Source organism: Colletotrichum abscissum (genome assembly GCF_030869225.1).
Source record: "Colletotrichum abscissum strain IMI 504890 chromosome Unknown Scaffold_3.1, whole genome shotgun sequence".
Lineage (NCBI taxonomy): Eukaryota > Fungi > Ascomycota > Sordariomycetes > Glomerellales > Glomerellaceae > Colletotrichum > Colletotrichum abscissum.
Window position 1 is genome coordinate 532,875 of NW_026850209.1, and position 19,581 is coordinate 552,455.

A 19,581-nucleotide genomic window follows, 5' to 3' on the forward strand; every position below is an offset into this window, starting at 1 on the left:
CATACAGTACTCCGTACGGATACCTTACCTTGCAGTGGCCTCCGGCTTTTTAGCATGGGATAGGACAAGCCCGGCGGGATGGGGTGCCCAACGGCCCGAATGGGTGGCTTGACCGGATGGCGGGGAAGCTGGAGGCCCCGCATCACCCCGCACCCGCTAAATAATCGGTAGCCCCCGGTAAACTTGGTCCGGCGGCGGAGTCTCCGCAAGCTCACCATCTGATGTCTCTCTTTCTTGACTTCTTCCCCGTTCTTCTCCGCCTGTAGTGTCTGGCGTTGCCTCAACTGCTCGCTTCGACCTTGCTTCTCTCCAGGTCCAAGGCTTGGAGTTGGCAGCACTCAAAATTGCAATCGGCCGAGATGAGCATGGCCTCGGCCATATTGTCGGGAGGATCTGATGTGCCAAGCGGATGTAACTCCCATGGGTTAGGACGAAGAAGCAACCCAAGGTAGAATAGAATCCATGTTCATCGCGAATTTCAACTACTTTTCTCTAGTCTCAACATTGGATAACTTCGTCATGCTCTATCGGAGGCAGTTGGCTCCCTCATCTTTCTCTGACTACTTCTGCCAGAAACATCCCTGGATGCCTTGAAATGAGAATTTCTATAATGTAGTATGAGAAACTAAGGATCGCCAGCTGCCTGATGAGACTGGTCAAAAGAAGTCGCGAGTCGTAGAAATTAACGCTTGCTGGGGAACCTGGTTCTTCATTAATACCTTTTTCATGTTACAAAAGTAAGTAGTACCACGCCCTTAAAAGGTGTTTGGGCCGCCCTGTAGTCTCAAGAGTCCCGTAAAGTACCCTCTTCTGCCTGTCCATAACAGTGAACCGGAAACTGTAACCTCTAGCTTTTTGTCAGTCTTGGTAGACGATGGTTTCATATTGCACCATTGATCTGTACGCTTACTTGGCATCTCGCTAATAATCATTCATTGAACCTCTCAAAGAATCTTCTGTTTGATGTGAAAACCAGCTTGAGATGCCATACGCAGTACCAAAGCTTCTCCTATCTCTTCCCAATAAAGCCACCATCACTTTCTTCTAAAGCTACCTCCCCCCAAGACTGGCAGTGCTTCTATGTGCCTTTGAGAAGGCATGAAATATCCTAGTGATGTAATAACCTGCGAGGGACTCGGGTTTCCTTCGGCCACATGCTTGGATAGAATTCTTCGACTTCGTCGGACATGACATATCATCAGTATTACAGATTCTCAAGATCATCTCATACATGGTGGCTGAGGTGGTCTACAGACCACTATACTCATGCCGTGTGGTCCCGAATCACGACAGGCAACTGTTCGAGAGCCAGTCTTGACGCCCCGATGCTATCTTGGTGTTCAAGTACTCTGGTGATATGGTCCTCCAAGGCAGCAAAGGAACTTGAATCGATATATGCCTCCTGAATTCCCATTGCAATTAAGCTCCATAAAGAGACGACCAGCTTCCACAATCATAAACGACGCTGAATTCCCCCGGGGCAAGCCTAAGTATCTCACGCTGAGCTTCATGGCGAGAGCACCCGCCTCCATGATGACAGACTGTAATAACTCTTCCCGGAGAATACACAACCAGGCTCAAAGATGAAGGCACCCCGCCTCTATCAAAATGAACAATAACAGATGCTCCCGCAGCAAGTCCAATCCCCTTCAAATGGACCCTACGAAAGGAGCACCCGTCTCCATAAAGATAAACAGAATGAAGTTCCCCCGGGGCATATCTGACTAGGCCCCACGACGAGGGCACCAGCTTCCACAAAGGTAAACAACAACAAATCTTGCTCAAGCATACCCAAACCTCTCTTTCCCTTCTTCCTCACCTCAAAGAAGCTGGGTCAAAACATCATCAACCTCTGTCGTCAAGGGAAATCCATCCTTCGAGTAAGTTTGAGATACATCTATCTCCATCAACAAGTCTTTGCCATTCTGACGATACATTCCCGAGCAGCAGAACTTCTACTGGCGATTGCTCGAGTCTTTTCGACTATTTGTGCCAGTACGCGAGCTCATCAGACCTTTATTTACCCCGAGCGAACGGCTTCTTTCGCGTCTAGCTAGGTATCATTACCTACCAGCAGTTATCTTTCTTTTCCCCCTTCCTTGCCTCTCTATCCTGGTGTCGAACGCGATTCTCAGCAACGCTTTGCTTGAGGATTGAGCTTTTTTTTTCTCTCTCGACCGAAGTCCCATCAAGTTGCTTCGCTTTCATCGAAGGATCTTCTTCTAGCCCTCCCTCGTCTGTGTCCACCATCGACTTACCGAGCTTCCCGACTCTGAAGATCGATCAAGCCGACACTCTAGCCGGTAAGTTTCAGTTCGACTTACCCATTTACCTTCAGCTAACAGTTATTTAGCTAGAGCCCATCCTCAAAGTCAAATTTGACTACGGGTTCCCCAAAGAATACAGAGCAAAATGGCATCTCGTGGCACTGATGAGAACGAGGGCCTTGGCGATGTCCGCCGCACTCATTCACCTGCGACTGATCCTATGCCCCAGGATCCCTTCGGTGACCCTGATTCTGACTCTGAGCTCGGCGAGTTGCCCAGTGATGAAGAAGAGGAGGACCTCTTTGGCTTTGGATCTCCGTCGGACGAGCTTGATGAGTTGCCCAAAGACACTGAAGAGGACCTCTTTGGCCACCCAGAGAGCGCCGATGACGAAGGCGAACTCACCGAGTCGCCTGAGGATACCGAAGTGGACCTGTCTGACTATCCTGAGGACGACGCTGAAGTCCAACCCATTCGCGAGTACCAGGAGCCTCTGCCTGCCCGCTTGGCTCGCGAGCACGACCGTTATCGTGCCAGCAAGAAGGTTGCCCAGGGCACTGATGACAAGCCCATCATGAAGTCAGTCCAAGGTTTGGATGGCGCTTACGACATGGAGCCCTCGGACAGCTCTCATGACCCGGCTGCGACCCCGACCAAGCCGGCCCATCATGCTGTGAAGACTCCGCGTACGGCCAAGGCTCCCCGTATCTCTGACGGAGCCCATGATGGAAAGGGCACTGGTGTGAAGAAGTCCGGCCCCGGTATTGCCAAGGCCCTTGATTTCGATCCCAGCCCCAAGCACTACCTTGGTCTCGGCAAGAAGATGAAAGGTGATGCTAGCCCCGAGGCCGACTCTGCTACGGCCATCGGCAAGCACGACGTCGAGTGCGGCCCCTCTACCCCGCCTCCTGGCTTCCGCTACGACGAGGAGGGCCACGGCCGCCCGCCTCCTAGTCGCCCTCGCAGCGTCAAGACAGCTCCCACAGTCATGTTCGCCGACACCGACGTTGAGGATAACTCGCCGTCCACTCGTCGTCAGAAGAACCGCGTCCGTATCGCGTCGGCCTCGAAGTCTGCCTCGCTTGAGCGTCCCTCGATCCAGCCCGCTGGCCCTCGACCCCTTGGCCTCGAGCCTGCGTACTACGAGCCCATTAACGCTGGTGTCCCAACCACCCCGACCAAGGCCCATCGTAAGCGAAGCCGCGATCACTATGAGAAGACTCTTACACTCGCTGGACAAGACACTGCGAACATGAAAGAGATCATGGCCAATTACGCTCTTGCAAACGGCGAGAAGGCTGACGATGCGGTCAGTGAGGATGGCGAGGGTGACGAGCTCACGCCCAAGGCCTCTATCCTCAACAGCCACATGGACATTGACGAGGATTAGTCTGGGTACCGAATGGTCTGAGAGGAAAAGTGGTCTCAATTGGTCTCATTCGGATTGCTCTTGTTTTAATTTCCACTTGGGCATCGTGTTCCTTAAGGTTCTATCCAGAGAAGGAAGGAAGAACTGGATAGGAGGAAAGACCGAGGGCCCGTCGTTGGCCGTTAGTTGGCTGATAGCCGTTTTGTGCATAACCCACCCAAGATAGTATCGCTTACGTTAGCAGCTCAATCCTCAGTTCACTTGCAAACTTGATCCGCTTAAGTCAATATCTCATCCACCATGGGCGTCTCGCAGCATTCACACCCCCTTCTGCCCCTTCCACCCTCTCCTACCACTCCAAACCCAAAACGGTACGGAGAGCAGATACATCCCACGAAGGAGACCCGTCGCACCCGCACCTAGACACACGCGCGCCAGATAAGCTCCACCCCTCAGAAGCGTCTTGTCAATCAAGGTTGCCTTTTTCTTCTTTTGTGGCAGCAGCGGTGCCGGCGCTGTCACCCCGTCCCCCCGGTTCACCTCCGGGTAAAACAGAGAAGCGAAGCGAGCACGAGAGCAGAGCAACCATCTCACTCACGACAGCTGCCCGCCAGTTGTGCAACCCAACCCACACCCCTCCCACTCGAAAGCGGGCAGAAACACCAAGGGCCATGAACTTTCCTGCCTCAACCTCCAACGACTTCGCCTTCAACCCCATCCTCAGCTCCAACAACCAGTCGCAACAGCAGTCCCAGCAGCAACAGGTCCAATTCTCTTCCCGCCAGCTCCAGCTGCAGCAACAGCAACAACAGCATCAGACTCAACAGCAGCGGCAGCAGCAGCTCCACCAGCAGCAACAACAACAGCTACAGCTACAACATTCCCTCCCGCCGCCGCAACTTCCTTCGCCTGCGCCGTCCGCCAACGCGCAATCCCTCTCGGCCGCCCAGCAAGCCCTTGCCCACGCGCAGTACCAGCAGTTCGTCCTCATGAACGGAATGAACGGCGGCAATGTGCCCAACGGCATGGGCGGCGTGCCCACCCCTGCCGGTCAGCAGGCCGAGCTCAACTACATCTATGGCATGGTCGAGGAGCTGAGTAGGCAGCTTACGGAAAACCGTCGCGTCACCGAGGATATTGTCTCTGGTCTTGGAAGGGTGCGCAGTCGCGCGAGGACGCAGGGAATGGGCAATGACGACCTCATCCACAACGCTGCAGACGACATTCTTGGTACGCCCTTGCTGCTCGCACACCCGCCCACGCGCACATGTCCCAATTGCTTTTTACCGTAGTCACTGACACATGGCACCTTCTCTTCAGCTCAAGAACAGAATCTCGACACCCTCATCTCCATCCTCTCCGAGTCCCTTGAAAAAGCCAAATACAGCCGCGACGCCAACGCGACACTCCTTAGCCAGTACGCGACAGTCTTCGCCGCAATGCTGAAGCAATTCCACGAATACAAGGCAAAGCACGTCACCGATGTCGCCGCATGGCACCGCTCGTACCGATCCCAGCTCGCCGAAGCCCGCGCCGAGAATAGCAGACTCCGAGAACAGATTTGGGAAATGCAGGAACGCGCGGGTAAGGCGAACGAGGTGCTCCGCAACTTCCGCCGCAAGTACGACGAGGACGAGACGCGGTGGGATCGGCGCGTGGAGGACGTGGCCGCGCGCCAGGAACTTCGGTTCTGGAAGCGCATGGCCATGCCCGAGGTCAGCGACGAGGACCCTTGCTGGAGCGACGACGACGACCTCATCGACCCGGCGGAGAAGGAGCGGTTGAAGGAGCTGGAGAAGAGAGCCGCTCAAGAACAGCTTTCTGGGAGCCAGCAAATGGGAGACGAGTACTCGCGTCCGCAGTCGCCGGAATCCAGCATGATGGGTGGCGTCCCGATGCAGAGAGATCTAGGAATCCCCATGGGTATGCCCGTTCCGCCACCAAGACCCTCGAGTGCGAATTCGAGCACTGGCTCCTCTGGCCAGTGAAGGCAGTACACAATGCATTTAGTACCTGTTTTATGAAGCATGCCATCGGGATTGTGGTGGCGTAAGGAGCATTCTGGGTAAAAAAGCTTGCTGGCGTTGGGGGTTGCTGGAAAGGAGAATCGCTTGCAAAGCAAATGGGCGATCGCATTATACCTCTTGTGATACTGGCCAAGCACCTTAGCCTTGGTCTCTTTTCACGAATACATTAATGAATGGTTTGTTGAAATGAAACGAAACTCCTACTGAGACTGTTCGTTGTGTACTGTTACTACTGTTACTGTTGCTATTCAATTACTAAGGAAAGCAAAAGACACCCAACTCCGACTGGTTCTCGCCGCACAAAGCCCTGACCGCCACAGTTAGTCAACTCAGCGGTATCGCTGTACATCAACGGCATAAATCACTTTTCACCACGGACTAAAGTGACTCCCCCGTCGTCCGAGATGGGAACATCCTCAAGCAGACGGATACCCGTCTGCACATCCATGTCATCCAATGGGACGAGCATAGGCTGCTTCACCTTCATGATTATCGACTGCCAAACCCGATAGCCGATATACAACACAATCGGGATAATCGTTCCAATGTTGTCGCGGATGACGGCCTGCGCATCATGACCACCGATGGGCCAAATTGCCGTCAGGACATTTGCAGCGAGCCCTATAAAGCAAATGGCGAGTCCAACCCAGCCTCCCCAGACGCCAAAGGGGCTCCTCCAGAGAAGCTGACTGGTATCATTTCCCTGCGCAGCCCATGCCTTGCGGAAACGAATATGACTGACGCAGATGGACGCCCACGTGTAGTAGTTGCTAGCTCCCGAAAGGCTCAATAGCCAGTCAAAGATGGCGCCGCCGCCGGGCGCCAGGTTGATAAAGGCAAGGAGGCCAAAAACGGACGTGATGGCGAAGGCATATACAGGCACGCCCCATTTCACGGTGGCTCCCCACCGAGGGCCCATGCCCCTTTCGCAGATAGCTTGGAAGGCTCGGCTGGCAGCGAAGATGCTGGTGTTGGCCATTGAAATGATTGCCAAAACGATAAGGGCGTTGAAGAAGCTCGGGAGATGCTGGATGTTGGCGAGTTGTGCTGCGAGTGTGAAGGGGCTATACTTGGCACCGTGGCCGGTTGAGGCCAAGCCAGGGTCATCGGACGGGACGACGAAACCGAGCAAGAGGAGCGATATGATATAGAAGAAGAAGATGCGGCCAAATACGATCTTGGTCGCCAAAGGTAGGGCTTTCTGGGGATTCTTGCACTCAGCCGCCGTCAGGCCCAGGAGCTCCGTGCCACCGTAGGACATGCCGGCGGTTCGGAATACGAGAAAAAAGCCCGATATGCCATTCTTCACCGCACCGGGGTCATGCCAGAACTTAGCTCCTGTTCCGTGTCTAACGAACGGTTAGATTGCTTTATGACAAAGTGCGATTCAAGCAGAAGATAAGTACCGTGGATCTGATGGAACGGCGCCAGTGATAATGAAGATCGCAACAAAGATGAAGACGGTGATAGCGAGGGCCTTGCCGATGCCGAGGGCATGTTCAATTTCGCCGAACCACTTGGAGCCGAGGAACGAGGTCGCGGTCAGAACGATCAGTATTGGCGTTATCACAAAGGCCGGCTGTAAGTCTGGGGCCCAGTACTTGATTTGAGCTGCGATCACCGTGAGCTCGAAAGGAAAGACAATGAGCCAGTTAAACACGAAGTTCCAGCCCATTGCGAATCCCCAGGGTTCTGATATCATGCGTCTCGAATACTCGTAAAAGGCGCCTGCTACAGGATACGCGGCTGCAATAATATATTAGTTGGGCACTGCTATTGCGGTCTGACATATCGATACAAGGGGGGAGTTCGGGACAGAGATGCGGAAGAACACTTACCGGCCAGTTCACCCAGGCAGCCCATGGTACATGTTACGCCGAAGCCGACGAGAGCGAAGTTGAGGACGAGAGATAGGGGTCCGCCAGAGCCGAGAGCAGCACCAGAACCGACGAAGAGGCCGGCACCAATGGAGCCACCCAAAGCCATGAATACCATATGCCGTATGGAGATGTTTCGCTCGAGCTTAGCGCCTTCGGCGGCGTCGATGGGATCGGACATGCCTTGGTCGCTTGGTGACCTCGTGGCCCTCATCTTCAACATCGTTGCCTCTTTGTTAGGAGCCATCATGGAAAATTTGCAAGGGAGATAGATATAAAGAATGAGGATGAAGATGGCAAGATTAGGGAGCGAATGTGGGGGAAAGAGGTGACGGCATGATGGAAGCCGTGATGGAAGCAGAGAACGGAACTCGGTCTATATAAAGGAAACGTAGCAGCTTCGAAGGGCGGGCATCCCGATGGAAGTGAGCAGGGGCGGGACGACAATACCACGGCACATGACTTTGAACGGCTCATGTAAAGATAAGAGAGGGCAGAGATCCCGGACGGTCGAGCCTTCACAAGGTTTGGAAAGGGCGTTCCGGGCCTCTACGGCCACGCGAGTGGCAGTTGCTCCTGGCCGGGGCTGTCTCGCGGTCTGCAGACATTGTGCTCATCTCTGCCAGCTATCTTCTTATTCTCTACTAAATATCACACATTCAACCATTACGGGGGAAGCACTCGTTCGTCAACAACGAAATGCCTCGAGCATAAGACCAGAAGAGCGCCAAAAGACAATTCTCTTCGCAGTCCTAAGAGCCCCGAGTCGCTAGGTCAGCTCCATATCGAGATGTGTCGACCAAGGTCCTCACGCCAGCCTGGCCGGCAATGATTCTGGCGCCACGCATGTAGCATGGCAATGATTTACGGAACCCCACCAGGTGAAGCCGAGAAGTGAGTCAGGAATGGTTTGTGGTCCAGAAAGTCAAATATGCGCAGTAGTATTTCGTGAGTTGTCACTTCTCGGGGAGCAAGCACAGAAGTTTTGAAATTGATCCATAAGTTTCGGCTTCATCAACGGGATCAATCCATCTTAAGTTCCCCTGATTTTTCAGAAGAAACATCGACGATGCTATTTGGAAGAAGAATCACGTCAACATTGTGTTCCCCGATGTGAAACTCAGACCAGCCTTACATGCCATCATGGCTGTTACACATTTGCTCTGACTAGTCACGATGTATAGTACGGGGGCTTGTCTCGAACAAGCCCTCATGCTCGTTGTCCCGTGACGGGAACATGCTTTCTTACGTGCAGCTGTGTGATTTTGACATTTAGTTAGGCCTGAAGCTTGTCCGCATACGATCGTTGCGCCACAGAACATGAGTGGTTGCTGGCGTCTTACTCGTAGCCTCGCAACCTGGAGGGCTGGTACCGCATTGGGCACGTCTTATGTCCAAGGTACATCACTACCACCCATTCTTGTCCTTGGCCGGGGATACAGAAGCATTGAACTCGCCAGATGAGGTTCAAATATCACTTACTCCTCAAGGAGGCGCGAGATGAGCCTCACACGGCACGCTCTCTGCCGGAGAAATGTAGTTACTATTCGGAGTTGTGGGCTCAAACCAGGCAACATCGTTTGAAGAAGGCCATATATCCTCATGAGCCATATCCTTGTGGCAAACCACTTGCTGGTCGACATCCAATCGAAACCGGCATACACGCTATCATACAAGCAGAACCTTAAGTAGAAGAGAAACCATAATACTCAAGTAGATCAGTAGCCACTTTGCTCCCGACGCGAATCGTCCTTATCGTCCTTTGACCCATTGGCTGAACCTCCCGCGTCCTTGATGGCCTGGTCGTCGCCTCTGAGCTTGGCAAAATAAGACTTGATGTCCTCTGCGCCAATTGCTTTGCCGCTCTCTGCAAATTGCTGGAAGAACGGCTTCAACTGGTCTTTCAGATGGTTGTACGCCATGACACCTTCGATGGCACGAACACGGTCTACATTGCGCAAGGCACTCTCTCCGCGCTCCAGGAGGCTGCCGCTGCCATTTGTGGAGCCTCCGTGCTCCGAGTTCCCGCCATCAGACATTGGCGGCTCGTACGTTTCTTCCTCTTCCAGAAGCTGTGGGTGCGGGTCTAGATTAGGGTAGCATGACGAACATCGACATATGTTGTTGCGGAAGTCTTCTGTCATAAAGAGCGAGAACTCTCCGGCCGGTGGAGATGGAAGTAAAGCCCACCGACATGTAACGGACGAAGCCTCCTGAGTCTCCTGCTTAACAGCAGGAGCACTGCTGGTGGGTTGACCCTCGGCTGGCCCAGATGTACCTTTCAGTCGCTTAGCCTCTGATACGTCGGCGTCGTCTTCTGCCTTTCGTTTCTTGGCCACCTCCTCCGTGCCTATTACCTCTGCGTTCTTCTGAGTCGAGAAGACTGCTGGTAGGAATCCCTTGGCGCCCGCATACTTTTTGATCCACGGGTTGGCATTAACGCACTTGTAGCATAGGAATGCTTCAAAGTCGTCCTCGCCTGGAAAGCCGGGTGGCATCGGTGGGTCTTCGTCCTCATCCTCCACATCCTCATCACCGTCCTGTTTCTTGGCGGCCGTTGCTTCGTCCCCAGGGCGCGCTTCCGAATCTTCCGAGATTGTGGGCATAGCTGTGGCCTCTGTGGGTTCCTTAACAGTTGCGGGCTTCTCCTTCTTCATGCTCTCAAACCAGTTGGGCCCCATTCCAACCAAGCAGCCAGGGTGGTACCAGTCTTCGCCGCAGCCGCCTGTCTCGGACGTACCCAGTCCCAAACACTGAAACATGGTGCCTTTCTGCTGGAAGGGGTCATAATCACACTCGCACGCACAGAATCTATTTCTAAAATTCTGGTTGTACTTGTTGTTCGCGTCCGGCTCCTCCGAATGCACGCCGCCCTTGGTATTAGTAGTAGAGTTGAGGCGCAGACTGCAGGGAGTGGTAGGCGGATATCTCTTAGTACCGCAGTCGCATGTGAAGTTTCTCTTGGTGAATATCTCGACAAGAGTGTGTTCGCCGTGGCACTGGATAGAGCAAGCATAGCAGACTCCTGCACCATCATATGGGTCCTTGGGTTCGGCGGGGGGAGGATTGCAGGTCAGGCAGGCGAAGACACTCTGGCGAAGGGATCCGAGAATATTGGTGCAGCTTTCGATGCTCTGTGAAAAGTCAGGATAGCTGATCTTGTAGATAGGAGGGAGATGCGAGAAGACGAACATAGGGAAGAGCCTCGCGCGCGTCGGCTTCCAATTGCATCTGGTCCCTTATGAATCTGTGCGAAAGACAGCGGTCAGTCCAAGCTCAACACTGGCGAATACTAAGGGATAGTTCACTCAGCAGCAGTTTGAGAGTCGGTGGATTTCTGTGACGAGAAACTTTCGCTGCGTGTAGTCTTCGGCGCGACAACTGGGGCATCGGTGTCGCCGGCCGAAGCTGGTGGCGGAGGGGGGTCCATTGACATTGTTAAAGGTGCGCAATTCCAATTTCAGATGATTGAATTGATTCGAGGGGTTTGAGGTGATCGTTGAAGAATGGTAGAGGAAATGGGCGTCGAATGCGATAGAGTGATTGATTGAGGCAGTGTAAGATAAGTATGAAAGCAGACCTGAACATTGAGGTAAGTGTTCTGGGTCCAGTACCATCGAGAAGTCGCGTTTGGGGAAGCTGGTACGTCAGATACGTACCCTGCACTTTCCTCTCAGCTGTCCACAATTGCCCATTTACGCGTCGTCTGTTTTAGGCAAAGTGCCACTTTACGCGCTGACCCCTGACGCGATTCCCCCTGGCGACGTGGATGGGGCCCTCTAGTAATTTCATCCCACTCCCAGTTCTCCCCGTTTCTGCATTCCCCCCTCTTCTTCACAACCGCTTCTGTCGATTCTGTCGCAAGCTTTCGCAGTCTAGAAGGATAGTCGATCCAATTCACAAAGCCTTCTTGACACATCGCCATCATGAGGTAAGGCTCGCGATATCGTCCCAGTCGGCTCAGGCACGAGTTGCTCCACTGTGGTGCACTAGAAAAAGACTTAATCGCTAACCGCCCGTACAGTTCTCCCCTCCGAAGCAACCCCAGCTCTGCCAACAGAGGACTGGCCACACAATCGAGTCGCAAGCGTGGTCGCACAAATGGCGACGATGGATCATCGATCGGCCCAGCTTCGAGTCCTATGCCATCATCGCCTCCTGCTCCTTTCATGGCGCATGGTGGGGACGACGACGAGGACATCGAGGACGAGGCGGAAATTCAGGATGACTTGGACGAGCTTGATGAAATGGCCGAAGATGAAGTTGATCTTTTCCGAGAGGGGTTCGAAGTAGACTACAGAGCTAGGGACGATGATGGATATGAAGGTATCGACATCGACGACGAAGGCGAATATGGAGACATGGACCTAGCTGCCAGACGACGGCTCGAGGCCACGCTCAACCGCAGAGACCGAGAAGTCGCTCGACGCCAACGAGTGCCTGCTGCTTTCCTGCCTGGGGAAGACGACGAAGGCGATATTGACCTCTCGGCCCAACCTCGACGTAGGCGCCATCGCTACGATGAGGACCCTGATGAAGACATGGATGCGGACATCATGGACGAAGAGCTTTCCCTCGAGGCCCTACAGGATGTCAAGGCAGCTAGTCTGACGGAATGGGTGTCCCAACCTTTTGTGCAACGCACCATAAAGAGAGAGTTCAAAGCTTTCTTGACGGAGTACACCGACGACCACGGCTCCTCTGTTTACGGAAACCGCATTCGTACCCTTGGTGAGATCAACGCCGAGTCTCTCGAAGTCTCTTACGAAGAACTCTCAACATCCAAAGCAATTCTTGCCTACTTCTTGGCCAACGCACCCTCCGAGATGCTTAAGCTCTTTGATGAGGTTGCCATGGACGTTGTGCTCCTTCACTACCCCGACTACGAGCGTATTCACTCCGAGATCCACGTCCGCATTTTCGACCTTCCCGTTCACTATACCCTGAGACAGCTTCGTCAGTCTCACCTGAACTGTTTGGTGCGTGTCAGTGGAGTCGTCACCAAGAGAACTGGCGTCTTCCCTCAGCTCAAGTATGTCAAATTTGACTGCACCAAGTGCGGGGTCACACTCGGCCCATTCCAGCAAGAAGCCAACACCGAGGTCAAAGTCTCGTACTGCCAAGCCTGCCAGTCCCGAGGCCCGTTTACCCTGAACTCCGAGAAGACGGTCTACCGCAACTACCAGAAGCTTACCCTTCAGGAGTCGCCCGGCACTGTCCCCGCTGGTCGTTTGCCTCGCCACCGAGATGTCATCCTTCTCTGGGATCTCATCGACAAGGCCAAGCCTGGTGAAGAGATCGAAGTGACCGGCGTATACAGAAACAACTACGACGCTCAGTTGAACAACAGGAACGGATTCCCTGTTTTCGCCACTATCCTTGAAGCAAACAATGTTGTCAAGTCCCACGACCAGCTGGCAGGCTTCCGCATGACGGAGGAAGATGAGAACGAGATTCGCAAATTGTCTCGCGAACCCGGCATTATCGAGAAGATCATCAACTCCATGGCGCCGAGCATCTATGGCCATAATGATATCAAGACTGCTGTGGCGCTGTCCTTATTTGGAGGCGTTGCTAAAGTAGGACGAGGCTCTCACCAGGTCCGTGGAGACATTAACGTTCTGTTGCTGGGTGATCCCGGTACGGCGAAGTCCCAAGTTCTCAAGTATGTGGAAAAGACGGCCCATCGAGCCGTTTTCGCAACGGGACAGGGAGCTAGTGCAGTCGGTTTGACAGCCAGTGTTCGGAGAGATCCTTTGACGAGCGAGTGGACTCTCGAAGGTGGCGCTTTGGTGCTTGCCGACAAGGGCACCTGCCTGATTGACGAATTCGACAAGATGAACGACCAGGACAGGACGTCCATCCACGAAGCCATGGAGCAACAGACGATTTCCATCTCCAAGGCCGGTATCGTCACGACTCTTCAGGCGCGCTGCGGTATCATTGCTGCAGCCAACCCTATTGGTGGGCGGTACAACTCAACGATTCCCTTCTCCGCCAACGTGGAACTTACGGAGCCCATCTTGTCTCGTTTCGACATTCTTTGCGTCGTCCGGGATACCGTTGAGCCTGAAGAGGATGAGCGTCTTGCGCGGTTCATCGTTGGCTCTCACAGCCGCAGTCATCCGTCGACATCACAGCCCGGTGAGGATTCGATGGATGTTGAGCACGAGTCAGAGAACCAGGAAACGCAAGCAGAATCACAGAAGAAGGAGAGTGAGATCCCTCAGGAACTTCTCCGCAAGTACATTCTATATGCGCGCGATCGCGTGAGTCCCAAGCTGTACAACATGGACGAAGACAAGGTCGCGCGTCTGTTCGCCGATATGAGAAGAGAATCCCTGGCAACTGGCGCGTATCCTATCACGGTAAGTTCTTTCCAAATGATGACCCGAAACAACAACAAGTCAACTAATGTCATTGCAGGTGCGTCATCTCGAAGCCATTATCCGTATCAGCGAGGCCTTCGCAAAGATGAGACTGTCGGAGTACTGTAAAGCGGAAGATATTGACAGAGCCATTGCCGTAACTGTCGAAAGTTTCGTTGGAAGCCAGAAGGTCAGCTGCAAGAAGGCATTGGCACGCGCCTTCGCCAAGTACACATTGAACAAGCCGGGTTCCCAAAGGAGGGCTGGCGCCGGAAGCCAGGCGACGAGACGAGCGGGTGCAGTCCGAGCCTAAGTTGTTGATTCTATTTCGAGAGTTATGATGTTGTGCATTTAATCACTATGGGCGGACCTTTACGTGTACTGGCAAGGCAGGCTGGCAGCGATCGGCGCAGAGGCGAAGCGCATGTATCCTGGGGAGGGTATTTGATAGATGATATCAGGATATTGTAAGCAGTGGCTTCTTTCTTTCAGGGTCACGGAGTAATGAAAAAACAAAATGAGTTGAGAAGATTTCCGCGTGTAGGCACCGCGCCGCTCTATCTGGCGAAAGAGGGCAGAAAATCGTTGATCGCCTACTCCGTATAGTCTGGTAGCCATCTTGAAGCGGTGACAAGAGGACTACACTAAGAGCCTCGATCGCAAGGTACACCACAGCGAGTGGTGGGTGAATTAGCTTGAATAGGACGATTCCGCCGCGGTGGGATGGCCCAAATTAGAAACAACATGAAGGAGTATGCGGCATCATGCAGGTGACGAGAACGTGTGGTGCACAACTCGGAAGTTGGATCACGAACGGCAACCCGCAGCCACCCACACAGCCTCGCTCTATCACCCTTCATCGAGCTTCTCCTGCATCGTACGCTACATGGGCTCAAACCCGTTTGATGAGCGCAAGCTGGATGAATGTGGGGGGCATGTGTTCTAGACACTTTGTTACACACGAACCACGTGCGTCATGTTCGTCTCCCTTGCATCGGCCTCGTCTGAAAAAGAAGAGTCTGACAAGGTTCCACGACTCCAACCAACAGAGCCAAGCCTTGACTCCGGGATGCGGCCGCCCTGGGCGACCTGACCAACAGTTTTTCCATTGTTGGCCTCATCCGCGCCGCGATCCAGACTGGTACCACCTCCCGGACATTATGCAGGTTTGGGCGGCGGTGACCCTCGCTTCTTCCGCTTGTGGTCCTTTCCAACCCCCCTTCTCTCCGTCAGCTCATGCACCGTTGCTTGAGAAAGCTAGCCTTCTTTTTTTCTCAGCAAACAACCCCTAACCGAGCTTTGTCATGTCAGATGAGAGCGAGAATAACCTCAATCATAGAGGTTCACGTCTCCGGAGATCCGCGCCGGCTTCTTGCATCTCCTACCTTGATTCCCTGCGAGTCTGAAGCAGTGATCTTCGACACGACAGGCGTAGTGCGCCGGGGGGAGAAGGGGGGTGGATAGAAATTGGCAGTCGAGGCTCTCACATATGAAGAAGTCTTCTGCCTTCCCGAAGGCATTCGGCTTTCCTACCGAGGCCGCAAGCTGAGGTTGGTTTAATCCCATGAGGAACCAAGTTCAGAGAGCCTCTTCCCTCCTTTCTAACTAATACATTTCGTTTCAAGTTTCAACTGCTTCCTCATATCTCTCCCTGTTTTCGCCTTCCGTCTTACAGACACCAAAAGGTCTCATACGCACCAGTCTATTCCTATTTTTGCGTGCCAATTTCGGTCTCCCTGTACACCCGTTTGCGATCCGCGTCCCGGAAGGATCCCCCTTGCGACTACTCCGAGTTCCTGTCGCAGGAAACGAAACTAGACGACGACAAACGGTTCCAAGACACCTCTTTGTGAGTCTCAGATAGCACACTCTGGTTTGTTGGCGTCGTGTCACGTCTTGTGCTACTCAACACGGATAACGTACGCGACGCAACTACGGCTTCGACGGAAGGCAGCGTCCATCACGCCTCTAGACGCCCCGACGATCACCTTTACCACTTGTCTCTCGAGAAGCATTGCTCGACTCACTATCAGCAAAGACCAAGTACCCTCAATTGGAACCAGCCCTTTACCACACGGGCCAAGGATCCATCCTCCGTATTATCCAAAGATTTCGTCATTCGAAATCAGACGGCTCCGCCGATCTTTTGAGAGACGGAACCACCGCCCTTTTTCATGTCTCATTGGATCATCATCAGTCTTTAATGTTTGCCCTGTAGTGACACCAAGCCCTTGATATTCCTTAATACCCACCCATCATGGAAGATACTGATCGTAGTCACGCCCCTCTCTCCATAGACCCCATCACTGAAGCGGAGGAGACTCACCTGCTTGGCTCGGAAAGACGGGATGGCAAGTCTTCGTCCTCACCTCCAGACAACTTTCTTTCATCTTCAACTCCCCGAAAGAATGGCTATGAGCCAATGACACCTAGTGTCGACATGGACCATTCGACCCTCAACGGCGCCGCACATAACCAGAGCACCGCCCCATCTCAACCTGACAAGTCAAGCTTCTACGGAAGAGACCCCTTTGGTATCTCAGTGGAGGGATCTATCAACCAAGTCTCCTTCGCACGTGTTCCCGTTGGTTCGAAAACTAGCTCGCCCGCCACACCTCGTTCCAACAAAGGCCTTCTGGGCTCACCAAAGCCTGAACCTGCTTCACCACGAACAACAGAACGCCGCGCTGCACCTTTATCACCCGAATCGGAACAGGACACCATCTCGCCTCTGCAGTCACCTTGGTCGTCACCGGACGGGAAACGCAGAGCAAGTTCAAAGCGCAAAATATCAATGCCGTGGGACGATCCGCCAAAGTCCTCAAAGCCATGGCCTCTCATAGAGGCGGAGGAGATGGGGGACCTAGGTCAAGCAACTCCAGGCAAAGATGAGAGTCAGCAACAGGCCAGGCCGCCACAGTCGACTTCTGGTCAAAGTTCGACGAGACGGGATGAGAATTCTCTTGAAGAGCCTGATCCAATGGATGACGAGGAGGCCTTGTATAAGAGATTCAGTAAGCCGTGCCCCGTATATCTGACCTATGTTGAGTGACTACTAATACGCACTCGAGGCCGTCCTCCGACTTACTGTGACTCGCGGAACGATGTGCACAGGAAGCAGCATAACTGGCTATCGATATCCATCTTGATTCTTTCGTTGTACTCCACAGGACTGAGCTGCCTCTGGCTCGTTGTGGCTATTGTACAGCCACGCTGGGGTCCTCAAATCTCATCAAGCGGTGGCATCCTCCCGTCGACAGCGTCATTGGTATGCGCAATGTTTGCCAAGACGATTGAAATATCTTTCGTGACTGTATTTGTCACCTTTATCGGCCAGGTATTGACACGTCGCGCATTTGTGAGGAGGTCAGAGGGCATGACCTTGGCTGAGATGACCATGAGGAATTGGGTTATTGTGAGTCAAGGTTGAATTGTATTGTTGTGATAGGTCTGACACTTAGTAGCAACCTGGATTCCTGATCACGCACTGGGAGACGCTGCCGTACGCTGGTATGACCATTCTCGGAGTGGTGTCTCTTGTTGCCACCATTGCTTCAACGTTTTATACGACTGCGTCAGACGCCATGATCACACCAAAGCTTAAATTTGGCGACTGGGAGACGAAGACATTGAGCGGCTATGTTCTGGCGTCCTACATGAACCCGCCTTTTGCCCGTGAAACCTGCCCGACACCACTACGAGATAGTGACCCATTGGGTGTTGATGTTGCTGGAAATGCTTGCCTGGAAGTGCAATATGCTGGCCAATGTACGTACAGGTCTTTCTAATAAGGCTTTATGTTTATTTGAGTGATGCTGACAGCTTGTGTGAAGCATATCGCAACTTGGTCTCGTTCCTAGGTGATTGGGAGTCCATCAATCGCAACGGAACAAGCGATACCGTTGATGTTCAACACCGCCCTGTAGGATCGGCTTTGTTGTACGACAACACAACGCTCACCTCTGCTTGGATTGAGACGACCTATAGCAACACGACTGAACAATACGAGCGCTTCAACAGGATAATCAACAATGTGACGCTCGCAATTCCCCATCCGAGTGTCTACGATGCAGCAACAAATCCAGTCAACAAGATTCTCCAGCCAAATGACTTGTCGGGTGTAGGAGAGTACGGCATTAGAGCGAGTGTGGTCTCGCCCGCACTGAACGTCATGTGTGTCAACATGTCTCCAGAGGAACTGGAGCCACTGGTCTATACAGAGTGGCCCATAGGGAAGGTTTTGTACGACGACACGACAGTTCCAGGACAGAGAACCGGGAAATTGGATTGGGAGAAGTATGTTCCCGGCGCTTCGGAAACGGAGTGGCTAAATCGAACGTCGGTGGATGAGATCTTTCGCTGGGGCCAAGACTATGGGCGACGGCCGCCGGTGTTCCCGCTTGTATGTGATATTGGTGAGCAAATGGAAAGAAGAAAGGGCTGACAGCAACTGACAGTATCCTGCGGACTACAACATGATAACCAACACATCGGTGGAGAGCGACGCGATTTACATCCTCACAAAGTCGGCGTCCATCACAGATTATACCCTTTGTGAGATGAGATCATGGGTGTCACCCAACTGCTCAACCCACTTCAACATCTCGGGCACCGCAGGAGCGCACATGCAAGCACACTGCGATGACCCCGATGATACAGACAGCTACACCAACGTCCACACCGAAGTCACGGAATCCACCCCCGTGACAGACTGGAGGGCAAGGAATCCCCAACACCTCCTTTTTCATCGTTACTTACTTACCTATGTTTCTGTGTAGAACATTGCGGATCAATGGCGTCTGTCAATGGACATCAACGGCGGTGCGCAAAACAACAACGCCTCCAACGCCCGCATCCTCACCCAATTCGTCCTCCAAGAGCCGCAGCTCAACCCCCTCCTCCCCTCTATAGCCGAAGCCCTCGCCGTCTACGCCTCGTCAACCCTCATCATCGGCGGTCTCAACACCCCCTTTGAACACTACTGGCGCCACGAAAAGATGCAGCTCGGCGCGCCGGGCAGCCTAGACCCGTTCAACGCCTCGATCCGCACGCAGGAGTACACGTCGGGCCACAGCGCCGAGTGGCAAAAGTGCTTCTACCTCGTCCTCGCCCTCGTCTTCGTCATCAACGTGATTTGCCTCGCCTACCTCCTCTCCCGGTCCGGCCTGGTGACGGACTTTACTGAGCCGCAGAATCTGTTTGCGCTGGCTGTCAACTCGCCGCCGAGCGAGCAGCTCAAGGGCAGCTGCGGCGGCGGGCCGGTGAAGAGGGATCTGGTTGTGCCGTGGCGGGTTGGTTACACGAGCGGTGCGAATCACTACTTTTTCGAAGAGGCTAACGACAGGCCGTGGCGTGGCAAGTATTCCAAGCAGGACTTGTCTGCTGACACGGGGTACAACGGACAGGAGCGGAGTAGTTATAAGAGGCTGAGCACGAGGAATACATGGTTCTGAGCGGAGGTTTGCTGGCTGTGCTGACTCTAATGATGTGTCTTGGCACATGGTCTTTTGAATACGAGTAAAGTAAAGTAAAGGGGCTGGAGGTAATGTGTTTTCATGTAGGATAGCTTGAATTGGAGAGTGGCAGCCTAGGTAGACGGGCAATACTTCTTTGCTACCTTATGGAAGTTTCAAATGATTGAGAGGAGCAGTTCTGCTTCAGATAATCGCCACC

The 19,581-nt window shown here is 53.4% G+C and overlaps 7 protein-coding genes across 7 annotated transcripts; 4 read left to right on the top strand and 3 right to left on the bottom strand.

Annotated features, from left to right (window-relative positions):
* Positions 1–2,412: 2,412 nt before the first annotated feature.
* CABS01_01514 (uncharacterized protein) lies at positions 2,413–3,657 on the top strand (the record flags this gene model as incomplete). The annotated part of the gene is made up of 1 exon (XM_060534894.1): positions 2,413–3,657. One exon carries the CDS (start codon positions 2,413–2,415, stop codon positions 3,655–3,657), a length of 1,245 nt encoding a protein of 414 aa, XP_060398083.1.
* A 650-nt stretch (positions 3,658–4,307) lies between these two features.
* CABS01_01515 (uncharacterized protein) lies at positions 4,308–5,624 on the top strand (the record flags this gene model as incomplete). The annotated part of the gene is made up of 2 exons (XM_060534895.1): positions 4,308–4,866; positions 4,957–5,624. 2 exons carry the CDS (start codon positions 4,308–4,310, stop codon positions 5,622–5,624), a joined length of 1,227 nt encoding a protein of 408 aa, XP_060398084.1.
* A 400-nt stretch (positions 5,625–6,024) lies between these two features.
* Positions 6,025–7,790, bottom strand: CABS01_01516 (amino acid permease; the record flags this gene model as incomplete). Its single annotated transcript, XM_060534896.1, has 3 exons — positions 6,025–7,012; positions 7,070–7,409; positions 7,502–7,790. 3 exons carry the CDS (start codon positions 7,788–7,790, stop codon positions 6,025–6,027), a joined length of 1,617 nt encoding a protein of 538 aa, XP_060398085.1.
* A 1,468-nt stretch (positions 7,791–9,258) lies between these two features.
* Positions 9,259–10,976, bottom strand: CABS01_01517 (uncharacterized protein; the record flags this gene model as incomplete). The annotated part of the gene is made up of 3 exons (XM_060534897.1): positions 9,259–10,674; positions 10,733–10,787; positions 10,849–10,976. 3 exons carry the CDS (start codon positions 10,974–10,976, stop codon positions 9,259–9,261), a joined length of 1,599 nt encoding a protein of 532 aa, XP_060398086.1.
* Positions 10,977–11,466: 490 nt separating this feature from the next.
* On the top strand, positions 11,467–14,221 carry CABS01_01518 (MCM2/3/5 family protein; the record flags this gene model as incomplete). Its single annotated transcript, XM_060534898.1, has 3 exons — positions 11,467–11,471; positions 11,565–13,908; positions 13,967–14,221. 3 exons carry the CDS (start codon positions 11,467–11,469, stop codon positions 14,219–14,221), a joined length of 2,604 nt encoding a protein of 867 aa, XP_060398087.1.
* Positions 14,222–15,237: 1,016 nt separating this feature from the next.
* CABS01_01519 (uncharacterized protein) lies at positions 15,238–15,474 on the bottom strand (the record flags this gene model as incomplete). The annotated part of the gene is made up of 1 exon (XM_060534899.1): positions 15,238–15,474. One exon carries the CDS (start codon positions 15,472–15,474, stop codon positions 15,238–15,240), a length of 237 nt encoding a protein of 78 aa, XP_060398088.1.
* Positions 15,475–16,165: 691 nt separating this feature from the next.
* Positions 16,166–19,361, top strand: CABS01_01520 (uncharacterized protein; the record flags this gene model as incomplete). Its single annotated transcript, XM_060534900.1, has 6 exons — positions 16,166–16,922; positions 16,980–17,323; positions 17,373–17,676; positions 17,742–18,310; positions 18,366–18,611; positions 18,687–19,361. The coding sequence occupies 6 exons, from the start codon at positions 16,166–16,168 to the stop codon at positions 19,359–19,361; spliced, it is 2,895 nt and encodes a 964-aa protein (XP_060398089.1).
* Between the last annotated feature and the right edge of the window lie 220 nt (positions 19,362–19,581).